Genomic DNA, 17,081 nt, shown 5'->3' on the forward strand with positions numbered 1-17,081 from the left:
ATATGCATTTAGTCAAAGATTAATTTCCCACCTTGTGCATGATCTTATATAACCTCACCACAGCCGCCATTAAACTCATGAAAGGATTAATCCCATGAATGTTCATAGGATTCTATACTTGAGAGGACAACCTCCCTTGCGGGTTTGCCGTGGTGGTCACGTTCTGGTGCAGATCTTATAGTGCCACCCATCATTCTAATGATTTTACTTGTTTATTCAATGTAAATTTCAGAAAACAACACAGTTCAAATACCTTGTTACCTTAAGGCTAAATACACAATTGCTCCTTTTCTCATCTGCTTGTTGGACAATCCTAGTTGTCCAACTTAAATACCACTTACAACTTCTTTTAGCTGTTCACAAAATACCACTAAAGACACTGGTAGAAACCAGACAAACTGGGGTGAACCCACATGCACATGCAAACCCCAGAGAGCACCCGCAAAGTGAAACAACGCTAACATTAACAAAAGATGTAGTGCTGCAGCAGTGGTAATCGAGTGAAAGTGAATAGATTGTCATTGTGAAACACTGCAGCACAGCACACGGCACACACAATGAAATGTGTCCTCTGCTTTTAACCCATCACCCTTGTTGAGCAGTGGGCAGCCATTACAGGCACCTGGGAACAGCATGTGGAGATGTAGGACTTTAGGAGTGAGTAGTAATAGATGGTGAGTAGGGATGGAGAGAACTTTTGTTTAAGCCCCAGAGACAGACTAGTTTGCATGAAAATTGCTTGTGAAGTGCAATGTGCTCAACACCCACTGAAAAAGAAATGCATTTTGGGATGGGTTGGTAATTGTGTGTCTGGGCCTACTTTGGCTTATATTATGATTGAATCATTAATAACACTTTGTAAGTGTCTTGTCATTCAGCACAGTTACGTACAGTATACTATAGATCTATAGATCTTTATGATCTCTATGATCTATAGATTGTAAAACTGAAAACCTGTGAGGATTTCAGAATGGGTCATTACTGACTGTGTGCACGCAAATGACCCACCATTCAATGATCTGACCAAGGACAGGGAAATGGGATATCCTGTCCAGGATCTGAGTGCCAATTTGAACTGCCAGGTCAACAGAATATCCCTCTGCACTCTTATAATGTCAGGAAACATGAAACAATATTCCAATAGTGCCTCCAATCTACATCAAGGATCTGAACAATACTAATTCAGTATTATTTGTTTTGGAATCTTCGCCCAAGATCCATAATGCAGAGCTCATATGAACTTGTGAATGAAGCATACCTGTAAGATAGCGCATACCTGGTGCAACTGTCTCAAATATGGAACATGGTACTGAAATGTGTTAATAATGTGACCTTTGCCCTCTGTAACCCTGTAACCTCATGAATAAGCACCACAGACTCTCATTGTTATTGTTCATTAACTAAATTTCGTTCATTATTTATTTGTAAGTAAATGGAAGAAGTGCTCCTAGTAATGTTAAGCAGCACACCGTTTTAGGAGCACTTGTTTTATCAGGAAGAAATAAATCATTAAATTACATTGGAGTGCAGAGCATTTCCCGTTTCCCCAACTTTGTGACTCTCACAGACACTAGAGGGCACTGACATAAAGGCTTTGATGTGCATCAGAACTGGCACAGCACCCTCAATGTTCGCTCGGCTTCTGATTTCATGCTGCAGGTTTGACTTTGTCATTTTTAGCACAATTTGATGAACCCCCTCATAACCAATTAAAATGAAAAATGATGCATGAGGCTTAGGTTTGCGTTCTCATGGTTATGGACACTTCAAGTCATAGGGCATCAGGGTGAAATTAATTCTTTGTTTACATCGAAATAAAATATGGGGTGACTGAGCAGATAAAAATAATTATTTTCTTATTACGTGCCAGGAAGGTGAGTCTGTTAAGCTGCTTATCACGGGCGGTTCAGGCGTCCGGGAGACTCAGCAGTGGGCCATGCATTTGAATACAGTCAATTTAAAAAACCATTCTTTTGAGAAACAGGCCTGGGCTGAAAGCACTTTTAAAAATGCATTGTCTTTTCCTTACTGTAGCTGTGCTGCATAAAAAAACAGTCCACAAACCGTATGGGAGACAAAAGTGTTCATCTTTTAAAAACATTGATGAAATTGAGAAAATTCCCATAATCCCAGAAAGTCGGTGTATGCATTACTTTTATTGTAAATTTACACCTCCTATAAATTCTTTCCTCTCTAGATGGATGCACTGTAGAGAAGATGAGATAAACGACAATAAATCAGAGTCTTTTGGAGAAAAGAGTTTGTTGGCTGGTCTCAAAGACAAAAGTTTATCAAAAATGAAAAAGATCAAACCTTTCTCATCAATTTACATTTACATTTACAGCATTTATCAGATGCCCTTATCCAGAGTGACTTACAATCAGCAGTTACAGGGACAGTCTCCCTGGAGCAACTTAAGGTTAAGTGTCTTGCTCAGGGACACAATGGTAGTAAGTGGGATTTGAACCTGGGTCTTCTGGTTCACAGGCGAGTGTCTTACCCACATAGGACAGGGGTGACAGTGAATGATTTTAAAGAATATTACTATTTTTTTTGCTTTTTTTTATCTTACCCTAATTATCCTGCAGACTGACAATCAGCTGCATCTGAGTTGGTTTGAAACGGCTTCATTCAGAAAAGGTAGAGGGAAGCATTTAGCAAGTTTGCACTTGTCAGGCTCGTCTCCTCAGTTTTGCCTGCACCTCATGTGTTTCTGAATACGCAGGCAGCCTGCCTGTCCCAGCAAGCTGGGAGTCGCATGGCTTGTCCTGCTGCTGCATCTGAATCTTTGTCTTATCCAATTCTCGTCATGTGTACCAGTGCACAGGGAAAGGAAAAGCAAGGCACTGGCTGGGGAACGAGAGCAGCCGATTTCACACATTTGGCAACAGTGGCATCAGTGACAAAGCAAACCGGTGTGTGCAAGACATTCTAAAACACAAACAGCTAACTAAAGACCCCTGCAGTAATTATTACCACTGTAACGCTGTGACATGGTATTTATTTAACTTTATTTAACATCCATACACAGCATTTTTTTCCTGTAATTAATCCCCTCTTGTCCAGAAGGATTAGAGTCACACTAAAAATACAATCCTGCATCCATCCTGTTTGCTCTGGACATGCTCTGGGATGACGCTTCACACTGGCCCTCTGACCCACGGTCAGGGGTGATGTCCCACTGGTGTCGTGTGCTGGCTCTGTAACCAATGCACGCTTCCCTTGGACTCAGTGTAAAATTCTGCACTGATTGTCCTGAGAGTAAAGTAACAAAATTTCTTGTACCATGGCCGAGTTTTAGCTGGTTCTCGACTGGCTCGACATTATAATTTGTGAGGACAAATGCCAACGTCTGACCCTTCAACAGGACATTAACTGATTGTTCAGATTTACCGAGATCCATGGTTCCAACTGAAGTTGAAGTATTTTTTAAGTGCAGTGTCATGTGATTATGGGACCTTAAAAATAAAAAGTAGCTTGTGGGTGTTTTCTCCAATTACTCTGAGACAGCAGAGCTACAGAGGAAAGAGGTAACTATCATCACTCTGCAGGAGATTCGTTTTACAGAGGTGTCCGAACTCATTCGGCTTTCCCAGCTGCCCATGCAGGAAGATCAGAACTCTTTTCCTCTTCCTCTGTGTAATGCAGGCATACCAGGTCACCCGGAGGTCTGCACAACTATCATGTCGTTTTCTATTGTTTTCAGAAAAAAAAAATCAGATTTAAAACTGTGTTCCTCATCTGGACATGATTCATCTGAGATTTTCTGCTTAGCTCCCTAAGACTCTCCTAAAAGCTCTGAAGTTTGGTTGAAGCCTAGTGGGTTAGACAACCATCTATGAACCAGAAGACCACAAAGTCACATTTACTATCCTTGATGCATAACCCTAGAGTGTCTCCAGGGGGACTGTCCCAGTAATAAACTGACTGTAAATTGCTCTGGATAAGAGGTGTCTGATACATGCCATTAATTTGTTGTGATTTAATTAAAATATAATTATCATGACAAGACAACATAAGGACTGAATGCAATTTCTGGGCCCTGTTCAGCCCACTTAAAATAACTAATCGTTGGTAGTTTCTGGTTATTTATGACAATTCCTGTTTGCTTCTGGCATTACTTGCTCAATTTATTTCACCGTTGCATTCATCAGATTCTGGAATTACATCCACACACCAGATAAAAAGTTGGTGTCTGATGGGATGTCTGTTTTTTAGATGGAAATGTGTTCCTAGTGTATAAAGCCTTACCTTTAATGTCAGGGGCCACTGAGCAAAGCACCATACCCACACACTGCTGCCCAGGCACCTGTCATGGCTGCCCACTGCTCACCAAGGGTGATGGTTAAAAGTAGAGGACACATTTCTTTGTGTGCACCGTGTGCTAGTATTTCACAATAATTTTCACTTTCACTTGTGTCCTTATCCCCTTGCTGAATGGCTTCAACTTTCACAGATAGACTGACTGAACCTGTATAAGTCACTGTACACATTTGTCTCCACACGTGTGACCCATTGTCATTGTTGTTGTGTTGTTATTGGGCAGTGGCGGCCTAGCGGGTAAGGAAGTGAACCCATAATAAATCCTAAACCACCATGGTGGCACTGATGTCCCCTTGAACTTGGCAGAGGACACATTTCCTTGTGTGCACCGTGTGTTGTGCTGCAGTGTATCACAATGACATTCACTTTTCTTTTTTGCTTCTCTTTTTGTTGTTTTGCTGAAAGGACAAAGTAGCTGTGTCACCCAAAGTTCAGCATTAGATCCGCTAACCCTTCCATGAGGGATAAGTCATGTGATGGTCACAGTTAAAGAGATGAAGGCCCTGGTCAGTTTCCTGCCAAAGTGACTTAAGCGTGATGGGAAGTGGGGTTTAGTGGCTTAAGGAGACACAGCCTCGCATTGTGAGCTAATCGCTGCACGTTTGTCTTCTCTGCAGACGTAAACACACATAGCAGACGGTACCAAAACAGAACCCTGTGGGAGCTTCAGCGATATCCTTCAGGATCTGAACATGCAATCCTTTTGGCTTTGGTATCTCAGCAAGTCCCTAATCTGGGTGGAGGGCAGTCAGATTTAGCTCTGCCTCAAGTCTTTGATTGGTCCTGTACTGCTCAAAGCAGACTGATGAATCCATTTCCCATCGTTGGGGGAAAGCCCACCTAACTCTGCCTCCCACCTTCAGGAGAAAATTCCACAGATAGAGAAAGCAGCGGTCTGACTCCCAGACCATCCGCCTTAGACACTCAGTCTCCTGCCCAAATGGCCTGTCTAAGATAAAGTCTAAAGCGGATTATTTGCTGCTCTGTCATTAGTCCGTTGGCACTTTGAAGTATGAATCTCTCATACTCCAGATAGCAGAGTTCATAAAGATGAGGTAGCGATTCAGCATTGAGTAAAACCTATGAAAGACAATCGTGGATGTGCCTCTAGAAGCCCAAATCCGCTGCGTCTGAGGAGTCGCTACACGCCCGTCTTGAATCTACGAGCAGCATGCTGTCCAACCTCAAGCCGAATGCCAGGGAATGTAGTTTAGGTCCACAAAACAAGCAGCCTCTTGGGCAGTGATTGCTCCTGGGACTTCACTTTCCTGTTTTGTTGCCTGTCTTGTTTACTGAAATGACAGGAAGTGCAACACTGCAAATGTCATGAGTAGATTGTTGTAGATCATACGTGGCATTGAAGTATTTCCACACAAACTGCAATTACCACATTCTATGCACACAATAAATCATCATGAATTCCATTCATGAAAGTTGAAAAATGTCTGACCCCAAGTTCCAATCTCAACCTCTTGGTAAGAGGCCACTGTTTTGGAAATGGAGGTGAGAAGGGTTCTCCAAATTCCCCAAACCGAGCATTTTCAGATGCAGACACCAAAGAAAAGAAGAGAACAACCAGAACATTGGTCAGATTACTAATTACTAAGCTACCCTAAAGTGTAAATTAAACCTAATTTAATTTTAGGTTTAAAATGACTTTCCAATTGTAGCATAGCGTGTATCACTCTACTAATTTTTTAATCACTTTTTATGTTTCTGAAGCCAACAATGGATCTCAACAAAGTGGATCGTTTTCAAATTCTTCACTTCGCCATCACTTCCTGCTTTTTTTATATATACATTTCTTTATAAAGAATATAAAGAATTGTTTTCTTGCTGGAAGTGCAATCGTGAGTGGTGTTGAATTTGGATTGTTGCAGGCATGTGCTCTCCCCTCCTTCCAGTACTGTCTACCACTAACACTCTTATTGGAAGACTTTCACCCCTGAGAACAACTTCATCTGCTTGGGTTTCACATCGTCTGATATCAAAATCAAACATTTCCACGTGGCTTAAAGAAAATAATAGGGCACTCTCTTGTGGACAAGGGTTGGCTTGAGTTTCCTGGAGTGTTTCCGCGACTTACACGCCTCTGCTGTGTTGCGTGAGGTGTGACTACTCAGAAGGCCTACAATGCCAGTGGCCTGCCATGGGCACTTAATGAGATGTCTGCCTTTCTGCTCTGAGGGGGTGCAGGCTCTGTACCGGCCTGTTTATCGCTGGACACTCATCACTGTAATTGCTCCCACTTGGCTAATGCTGTCCTGCTCTGCTGATAGTCATTCCGGGGGCAGAATTAATAGCATGTCATGCTAATTGGCTGTAGGCATTGTGCCACACATGCAGCTACCTCCTGAGGTCCAGTTTGACTGCATGCTGGCCGCTAAGGGCTTGTTAGTATCTGGAGGTAGAATCATAAAAACATGGAATGAAATCGTTGATGTGGGTCACTTGCTTAATTTCTCTTGAATTGGTGCAGTGATTACTTTTACAATGTAATGACAGGAAGTAACACTGTTACATTTGATTTAATTCTAAGAATAGTGCAGCCCAAGGGAGTAAATGGGGTTGTACTCTTCTCTGGAATAACAAAAATGAATTGCACATGCAATGCACACAGGCACCATGACACTGAGAATCATGAGGACATTCACTCTGGTAACATAGATACATGTGGTCAAAATGTTAACAGTGTCATCTTTCTTAAATGTCAGAGGTGGGCAGCAGTGGGGTGAGGCTGTCTTGTCCTGATGATGACAGCAGCAGCAGGCAGCAGGGCAGCAGCACAGATGACAGTGACCCCAACGACCCCTGGTCACCACGCACTGTCCCCAGACGACACACTGTGGGGGGGCCGCGCACTGCTAACGACGTGCTCACCATGCAGCCCCACAACGTGGACCGCAAGCGCGAGGCCTTCCTGGAACATCTGAAGCAGAAGTACCCCCACCATGCCTCCGCCATCATGGGCCACCAGGAGAGACTCAGAGAGCAGGTGAGGAGAAGGCTGGGTTTCCACCACTTTCCAGTTTCTTTCATCATCGAAATTCTGCTCCTTCATTCAAAAAGGTTGTAGCCACGATTCAACAGATTGGCTTTAATGCACTTTGCTCCGTGTGTAGACTTCCAGTCTAAAGTGTGGACGCCCCTACTCATTTATGGGTCTTGATTTTTTTCCTAATAGAACAGAACTGAAGACACAGGACTCTGAAATAACACAATCAATGGCTATTCACTCTCTTGGTTTCCCTTCACCACCTTAAGTAAGACAACGGTGATGGTTTCCAACAGTCCTGAAGGTTTAAGCTGAACACGTTCTTATCATTCACTCATGTTAATGAGCATCTCATTAAGCGGCTTTTGATGATGACAATAGTGAACAAAGCAGATAAAAAGAGGCGATCCTGAAAAAAACAGATTAATCAAGCATACTTTGCTTTCCCCTGATTCAAAAATGACTAAATATGTTTATGTATAACCGCCAAAGAGTAGGCATGGCCAAACTTTTTATTGTGTTCATCACTTCATCACCTGCATCCTCAATAAAACCTGAACATTGAGAATATAGTGGGGTTTTCCTTCTTTACTTGACTGAATGAGAACTTTCATTAGTTCCCATTAGAACTATGACTGAAGCCACCGGCCACAAATAAATGTCAGCTGCACATGCCTAGGCCGTCATCTCTTTCTGCCCTGGTACTGTGATATCAAGGTTATTGGCGTGACAAGTGTTGATCATGAATGCGGATTTACATTATTTAAGCCCCAAGTTCCTGAGGAGATATGTTACACCACAGAAATCATCTGGGGGTCTCAGAATTTTGCTTGTATGCTGGTGCAGATGTGTGCACTTTGTTGCAGATTGTCACGTCCCCGTGTCTAGGGGTTGGTGTTGGACTGCACTAGTTTGGACAAACTCGGACAGACTCCACAAAGAGAGGGTTAGCCCTCAGTGTGGCTTTTGTCTGTGAATAATAACTACGTACAGTGAACAGTAAGTAACATAAAGAGGAACCACAGGACAGTTCTGGAACTCCGGGAGGACACATTCTGCACGTGACAGTCCTGCAGACAAACAGACCCACCCTGCAGGGCGTGGGACGTAACAAGATAATGGTGACATCAAAACCCCACTTCTTTTTGGTCTGGTGTGTATAGACACACTATCCAAGAGTAAAGTGCTCTCTTTTTTCATATGATGGGATTCATGTGATGGGAACAGAAATGAAGAGCCTGTTGAACTGGCCCTGACATTTCTGTCCCGGCCTGCAGCTTTACTTGTCTCATCTGGAACAGTTCTCCTTCCAGTCGTAGCCTCTCTCATTCCAGATGTACGCGTTCCTGACTGCCTTCACGCGTGTCCAACTCACTGCTTGCAGGTGACTTGGCAGGGTGTGACAGGGCGCTGGAGACGTTGCGATGAGATGGATGGAGACTCTTCTGGTCACTCCCTCAGAAACTCTCGGCTGTGTTATGCCCTCTTTTCTGGGGTGGGCGAGAGAGAGCGGGGCTATGGCCTCTAACTGGTCTCCATCATCCTTGGCTCCTTCTCATGATGCCTCTGCCCTTATTCTTTTGACCACACTTGAGTCGTCTGTTGCCGTTTTTCCTTACTTTTGTGCCAGATCACTAATGGCCGCTGCAGCCAGTAATTCTGTGTGCAATTTTCTCCCATTTTGGGTATTTTTTCTGTTAGTTAGACTTATGCAGGTTTTGGAAAACAGCGCTTCTTTTATATCTCTCTCCAACTCCTCCAAAACTTGTCTAATCTTGTCTTTGACTCCTTTGATCTTCTTTCTTTCATTGGAAGTAATATCAGATTTTGAGCCCATTTATAATTTATAGTCTAAAGTAAAATACCAAAAATTTCAAATCTTAATCATATGATCATGTTTTCCTTATTTGTCATTACATTACAGTGTTGTCACCTCATGCTCATTTATTTTATTATAATGCACATGTGTGACATTTAGGGATTTCGTGATGAGTGATTTTACAATCTGTGTTTTTCAAGGAAACTGGGTTAGCGTATTGGTATTCATCACAATATTCCACATAAACATACGTACATACATACTCTGCGGAAGAAATTGGACAGAAATGTCTGTGTAGTGAAAATGAGCAAATTATCTCAATTAAAATATTTTATCTTTCAGGATATCTGACAATAAAAAAAAAACTTTTTATTTTATTTTAAAGGTACAACTTTTCCAAATTCGGCAGCATCAGAGCTCTGAGTTTGGCTGACATTCACTGTCTGAATGTGAGCCCTGTTTTATATATTCGCATTTTCTGCCAATTTCTGTCGACGGGCGGTCAGCTGCTTTCAATAATGCAGAAGATATTCAGTAGTTACGTTAGAAAATAAGCATTTTACTCCTTTAAATGATATAATTGTTGATATAAAAGTTGAAAACCCACTTATTCAAAAAGTATTTCAGACAAATCTGACACTTACACACGCACACGCGTACACACTGCACAAAATAATAATTATATATATATATATATATATATATATATATGTGTGTGTGTGTGTGTGTGTGTGTGTGTGTGTGTGTGTGTGTGTATATATATATATATAATTTTCTTCGTCTAGCACTTAACCATCTCCGAGCATGCTCTTTGCTGACAAGTTAGGCCTTATCAGGGCTCTTAGTTTTTGTAAACTCAAAATCTATAGAAATCGAACGGGAATTGCGGGTGTCTTCCTCCAGTAAGTCGCTTTGGATAAAAATAAAGTAAAGTAAATTGTCAGTTTGTCAGTTGTCAGACATCTCAGGGGCTTGTAGACCCGCTGCAGCGGGGGTCGTGTAGGGCACATTTAAACCCGAATCCGCAGGTGAGCTGGTGCGCGGCCCCGCGTCCACGGAGGGGCGTGGCGACGCCGGAGGCGGCGGGAGCGCGCACTGCAGGAGTCGCTCTCCGCGCGGACCGGAGTCGATCCCGAGATCCCGGTCGAGCGCGATGGGCGCTTCTTGCTCCGAGCCGGACCTTTCCTAGGCGGACTTCTTTAGAACCCGTTTCAGTACCGAGTTCATGTGAGTACGCGGTTCTCTTCTGCGCGTTCGACGCGACAAGTGTTTCCGCCGGACACGCGCAGTTTGGACTATATATTTACTTGGTTTTTAAAACTACTTTTTGACATGTTTTGGAGCATGAAAAGTGCCTGGGCATGCCATGAAAAGGGCTCGTCCGAACCTTTAAAAAATGATAACAACAATTATTATTATTATTATTATTTGCATTTTAAATGATTCTGCATTTAAATAGCACATGTCTGGTCAGAATGCTGTTCTTTTTTGTCTGTTCGGTCTTCTGTACTCTGCCCCCCCTTACTCCCATCATACCCTGTGCTGGGTAAACCTGTGGTGCACCCCCTCCTGTGCAGATGGAGGTTCGTGGGTAGGGGAGGAGGGACTTAGGAGGGACTGGCACGTCCCAGCCCAGACCCCAGTAAAATGTCTTTTCACCCCTGGCTCAGTGTCCCTCTCGCTCGACGGGCCTGAGTGTGGGCTGCCGTGTGTGGGCCGCCGGGTCGGGCCCTGCGTTCCTGGCAGCGGTGTTGGGGCGCAGCACCTGGTGCCTGGGGGGTGGGGTGGTGGATGGAAGTGTTGGCAGCGTATCCGTTCCTGATCGGCTCCAGGCTGCCACAGCTGGGGTGGAAACTCGATGGGGGGGGGGACAAAGGAAGACCGTGGTGCTGTTAACACACAGGCGATACCGTTCTGATACTTCGGCCTGATTTTGACGGCATGGATCGTTTGGGAAAAAGAAAAACGGAATGATAGATGTGGCGTGCGACCGCAGCACGCACACACACCGTGGTAGTCCAGGTCACGCACGGTTGGAGGGCCATGGACTATAGTGCGGTCGGATCGCCGTGGCGATCAGCACCTCCTGTTCTTCCACCCGGCGCGACTGAACGGACTGGCACCTGCGAGGTGATAACATCTTTCCCTCGTCTGTCCGACGCAGCCCTGTGGGAATAAAAGAGCAGCGTCCTTACCTGTCCTTAATCACACCTCTGTTTCTGTACTTGGAAACTGGAGACGTCGGCACAGGAGACGTTTGTCTTTTTTTTTTTTTTTTTTATTCAGCAGTACAACAGTAATGTGGTTTCTGCAATTAGCTCATTACTGTAGATGCCTGCCAAGAATTGTTCTTATCTTCTGGAGCTCCGTGTGGAGCGATGGGAGTTGGAGGCGGTTCTACATGCAGTCGTTCCTGTTTCGCTGACGCGGCCTGTTGCGTCAGTCATCTGGGGCAGTTGGTGTGCCTTGCGTAGTTCGTCAAGATCTAAGAGGTCAGGTCAAATGTTGCCCCGGAGAGCTGATCCGGAGTCAGATAAGTGGAGAGTGGAGAATTGCTTAGTCGTCCGGATTCCTCGGGGGGCTGGCGTGGTCCTGACGGTGAGCCTGAGACGGTCCGGCCGTGTTTGTGGAGGTGTGTTCTACAGAACATCGCCCTGGGCCTGTTGTCATGTCAACAGAAGCCTCACCCGCTGAACAACGCAGGCAGTTTCTGCAAGTGGTGCTATGAGGAGTGAGAGGTTAGCCAGGTTCATGAGATGTAGGAAGGTCTAGACAAAGATCTATCGAAGATTGACATATAGTTATTCAAGAAACCAGAGGGGAAATGGGGGAAGGCTTGTTTTTCTACAGTTGGTCCTCGTATTTGTAACTCTGTTGTACCAGAGTAACACTGTAAATACCGTGACTGTGTGGGAATCGTGAACAAGCATTTGCTGGACTTCATTTCATTCCTCTGTACAGGTCTACATCTGGAGCACAGAGGGCCTCACCATGTTCAGAGAGCTCCTAATGGCTTTAAAAAAGGTCCAGCTGGACCGACTTTCCAAGATGTCAATCTCAGATAGGAACATTGCTCAAGGAGGTTCTGTCGGCAGCATGGATGCACAGCTATGAAGCTGTGGAATTCACGGGCCCTGGTTCCCCAGAGTCGAGCCTCTTCACCCGTTTGGTTCGATTTGGGCTACATGAGGTGTGCAGGGTGTAGACAGCTGTTGCTCATATTTCATGTGACTATTTGAAGGATTTTTGCGATCCTTTTGCACCTCCACCGTCATTGTGTGTTGTGTAAGGCTTGGTGCAGGGTCACTTGAGGTCATAAAAGATAAATGCTTACACCACCACACTGTAATCTTGCTCATTGTCACAGAAACAGGGCAAAGTGTCCAAAAAGTTGACGTTTCAGATGTAACAGAATCCATGTCAAAGATATGGATATTCGGAATACAAAAATGAATTAACATGTATGAATACAGATAGATTTCACAGGGCTTTTAGAAAACAGTTACTTAGGCAGTCAGTAAAAAATAATGTTCATGTTAATATTTTATTCATACAGGTGTCGTGTATTAGCCAGGATGTCACATATTTTGGTTAGACCCTTACAGACTTTCCCTCGATGTGTAATTTGAATGTGACTTTACTTCTTGAAACAGTCATAAATGAAAATAAATGACGATGATGTGACCCTTGCAAGGGTGGGTTTCTGCTTTGTGTGCTCAAACGTGGATGACGGTCAATAATTAATAAAATTTATGTTTTTAAATGTGTTGTTGATATGCAAAAAGATAATGGTTTTACACATGCATGTCAAAAATTATGCTTTATCTAGGTTTTTTTTTTTTATTATTTCTCTAATGAAACATTACTGAACACATTTATTGCGTTCAGTATTCAGCAAACCCAAATTTCTGCCCTATCCTGCATATTGATCATCGTTCAGATTGGGCTCAGTGATGTGGTGTTGTGAAATACACCAGATTTGCCTGGTTTGATAAACGTTACATGCCCTCGGTCCCGGTTTATCATTGTGTAAGAAAGTAAGAAATGCGCTGCCTTACTGATTTACTGGACTGTACGGCCACACGTCCCTCGCTGTCCCGACCCATCTCCCTCAAAACCAACAGTTGCAGACAGTGGCCCACTTACAGACGGGGACCTTTTCCATGTGTCATTGTTTTATAGCATAAGATGCTGTGTGGAGAAACATCTCCAATTAGATGGATTCCGGCTATTTCCGGTGACAAGTCCCTCTCCCTGGGAGTCATCTAGAGTGCCGACCCAGCCGAGCATGTGTGTCGGCCGGGGTCAGTGCGGGCCGTGTGCCTAATGAGAGGCAGGCTGACTCAGTGTGAGTGGGCTTGTTCTTGTCACTTCTGTCTTTTCCGCATGACGGTCGATTGGAAGCTGGCCTCCAGGGGTCTAATGTGAGTTTAGCCAGATGTTTGAGTCCATTGAAAAAATAAAATGAGCTACTGTAAAGGAAAACCAAACAGATGTGTGGCGCTGTGACCTGTACACATGTATACCTTCACCAAGGTTTGGATTTTTTTTTTTTATATTTCCGCTTGTCTGGTGATGCCTAAAACATACGTTTACTAGGGCTGAACGATACGTCTCACCATCTCCTTACAGCCAACTCTCCCTGGTGACTCTGGATAAACTGACCATTTGTGGCTGGAGTTGCGTACGTGGCCTAATCTATTCTGATGGCTTTACTCCACATTCCTTTTCGAAACTGAGGTCGAGAGGATCATATGAAAAAATTTGAGGAAAAGCAGCATTCACTGTGTTTGCACAATTCTCTGATTAATGTGCGTGTACGTGATAGTGCCACATGCTATACGGTTTTTCAAACGCAAGGGGCCTTATTTTGATGAGGTGTTTTTGTGAATACTGATTATACTGAAATCCAAGCGAAGAACCAATTTGTAGTTTTCACAAGTATTGATTATACATTGCAACGCAATTCTAAATTGTCTGTTTGAAATCAATAACAGTATCAGGTATTGCCTGTGTGTTCGTTTTCAACAAATACATGATCACTGATATATTGATCATCATTCAGATTCTGTGAGTGGCTCTAATTTTCATCTTCTTCACATGAATCATGTTGAGATCTCTATGATTGTCTCTGCAGCTTGAAGACCAGTTTAATTGCGTAGGGGACATTACATTTGCTTTTAGGCTCTCATATGTCACACAATGTGTCTCATTTGACCTTCCAGCTTTAATAGCTTCGTTGGCTGCGCTCAGTCTGTTTTGCACTTGACATTCAGAGCGAATGTGGTCTTCACAGCTTGTGAGCAGTCATTTCTAAGAGTGCCACATCTCCGGCGCATGCCAGTAAATCTTCTACCAGCATAGAGACAAGCCCAAGTTTTAAAGCCACAAGTTTCTTCACAAAAGACCATAGCCAGATTTAGTTATAATTGAATTACAATTGAATCTGCAGGCAGATTTTAAAAAAAAATCTCTGCTCAGCTTCAACTACAAAAAAATCATCTGGCTAATATTATGCAGGTCCCGCTTGTGTTTTTGAAACAGGTCAGATGCCTCAATGTATGGACGCCCCAAGATGCCTGAAGGTGTCTTGTGATATTTGACTCCAAGACATTAGCAGCTGAGTTATGTGGGGGGGGTTCATGGCACATCCAACCGATGCTTGATTTAGATTTGGAAAATTTGGAGGCCAAGTCAACACCTTGAAACATGCACATGAACATAGGACCCTTTGTTTTTTCCCCAGCAGACCCCCCTCTTTCTTTGCTCCTTGGTCACATTCTTATATATTTGCACCCATTTTCACTGATTTCCTTTTGAGTTTTTTTATGCTGGGTTTGCTGGGTCCTACTCATTTACCATCACAATTTGTTCAGATCAGCTTTAAGAAATCGCTGTTGCCTTATATATCCCTTGACCATTTCCATGGTAACAAGATAATCAGTGTTATTCACTTCAACTCAGTCAATTGTTTTAATGTTGTGGCAGAATGGTCTAAGTTTTGAATCTTGATGTTGGTGGTTTGACCCTAAAGAACAGCCAGTCACCCATTCATTGTTTGTGGACCAACATAAGGTATAAGAAAATGTTCATAGGCATTTATTTGTCGTGTTCATATTTCATATAATATACATTTGCCTCAGTGAAGAAATTCTCACTTTGGTCATCCTTAGTAATGTCTCTCACCTTCCAGGTCAGGAGCCCAAAGCACAGCCCCCAGTGTGGTGTAGGAGATCGGGGTGAGCACCTTTCTGTGAACCCACTGGAGTGTCTGGAGGTCATGACTGAGGAGGAATGTCCCTCCTCCTTCACCAGAGGCAGTCGGGCGAGGGCCAGCCTACCTGTGGTCAGATCCAGCAACCAGACAAAGGACAGATCATTGGGTAAAATTCATCCATTTTTTATCTTTTATCTTATGTTTTTCAGTCTCCATTGATCCGTCCATCTCTATCACGTCTCATAGAAGCTACCATATAATTTTTTAGACTTTCTTGAGTGAATGTCGAGTCTGTTTATTTCTCCAAGCACTACAATGCCTTCTTCATCATCTTGGTTTTCTTGTGTTGCTTTTTTTTTATTCAGTTTATCCAGATACATTCACTGCTGACCCAAGAGTCTTGGGTATTGATGTTTTTTTCACTCACTGAACGAGGCAGGATCTACACACAACCATAACACAGAAAAATTACTGAAGCTTAGAATTCAAGGTCACATTGGAATAGTCTTTTGTTTGCCTGGTGTCCCGATCTGGATGTATGGTGTTCTCATTATTCTGAATAATGAACAATGCAAGCAACAGAAATCGATTTTTAGATCATTCATTTTGACTGTATAATTGAACTGTAATCTTCCCTGTATTGACTGCTCAACCTTTTTTATCACACGTGTAACTGATTTGAAGCAAAATCTCCAGTTCAACCAGTATTACTCCACCACATTGGGGGATTTTATTCCAACCCAATGCCAGGCAGCAGCCAGCTCCTGCAAATGTGCTTGGTTAGATGGCATGGAATGTCGGCAATGCCCAGGTTGAAGAGACCAGCTTCATATTACAGTGTCCACTTCCCTTATATTCCAGAACACAAAATTAGTCAGTAAAAGCCCAGAATCACAAATGGATCCTTTATTTTGGTTTTGGTGGGTTCTGTCATTATTGGGATATATTTCCTCTCCAGTTTCTCTGTCAGACCTCAATGCTGATATGTTTCAGAAACATCTGGTAACTTTTATTGCCATGGCCCCCCAAAAAAACATATCTCACCAGAATATTTGAGGAGTCGGCGTTATGCTGCATTCCACAAAACCCCAGAAACATTCTCAAGGATGCCTGCAGGGAGACCAGGAGAGTTGAAGTACCGCTGTAATTGTTGGGCTGTAGTGGTCTGCAGTGCTCCAGTAAAAATAAGTTGCTCTGACTCCGACCACACATGGTATTGCAGTATTGCACCTGAACTTCTTAAAATAAGGATATTTGTCATGAAGGGTGTCAAGTAACAGTTTGTACAGGAAGTGTCACATCTGTAACCTACATTTTACATTTGGTTTTATACAGGACACAATGCTGAGTGATATAATAAATGCAGCAAAACGCCTAACAGAGAATACAATACCTAGGAATTAGGTGACAGTCAACTGATGTATTTGCAGACTTGTTAAGCAAGCAACTTTAATAAAGATATATGTGCACATTATTAGAAGTTACTGGCATATTTCTCTCTTCCAAATTTATACAAATACTAGTTCCTATTATAGTACATCTGATTTGGTCAGTTTGTGTTACATACAGATGCAATATGGTAAAGGAAAACTAATTTATGAACCTGTGTTTATGTCCAAGGTTTTGTTGTCCTTCACCTTGTGGCTTAGTTGCAATTAAATCTTAAATAGAAACGTTGGATGTCCTCAAATCCTGCTATTTCAATAAATCAGGCTACTTTTATTTAA

General features: G+C 43.1%; 1 protein-coding gene across 6 annotated transcripts in view; it reads left to right on the forward strand.

The window, feature by feature from the left end:
• LOC114784216 (sickle tail protein homolog) overlaps window positions 1–17,081 on the forward strand; it is a 56,244-nt gene that overhangs the window by 16,302 nt on the left and 22,861 nt on the right. For 4 of the 6 annotated variants that reach the window (XM_028969444.1, XM_028969445.1, XM_028969446.1 and 1 more), the window contains exons 2-3: window positions 7,038–7,318; window positions 15,331–15,520. In XM_028969444.1, the coding sequence (XP_028825277.1) occupies window positions 7,038–7,318; window positions 15,331–15,520 (471 nt within the window). Of the gene's footprint in view, window positions 1–7,037; window positions 7,319–10,221; window positions 10,365–15,070; window positions 15,213–15,330; window positions 15,521–17,081 lie in introns of those variants that run through there. The other 2 variants (XM_028969447.1, XM_028969448.1) reach the window with 2 other exon arrangements.

Source organism: Denticeps clupeoides, unplaced genomic scaffold, assembly GCF_900700375.1.
Source record: "Denticeps clupeoides unplaced genomic scaffold, fDenClu1.1, whole genome shotgun sequence".
In the NCBI taxonomy this organism is placed as follows: domain Eukaryota; kingdom Metazoa; phylum Chordata; class Actinopteri; order Clupeiformes; family Denticipitidae; genus Denticeps; species Denticeps clupeoides.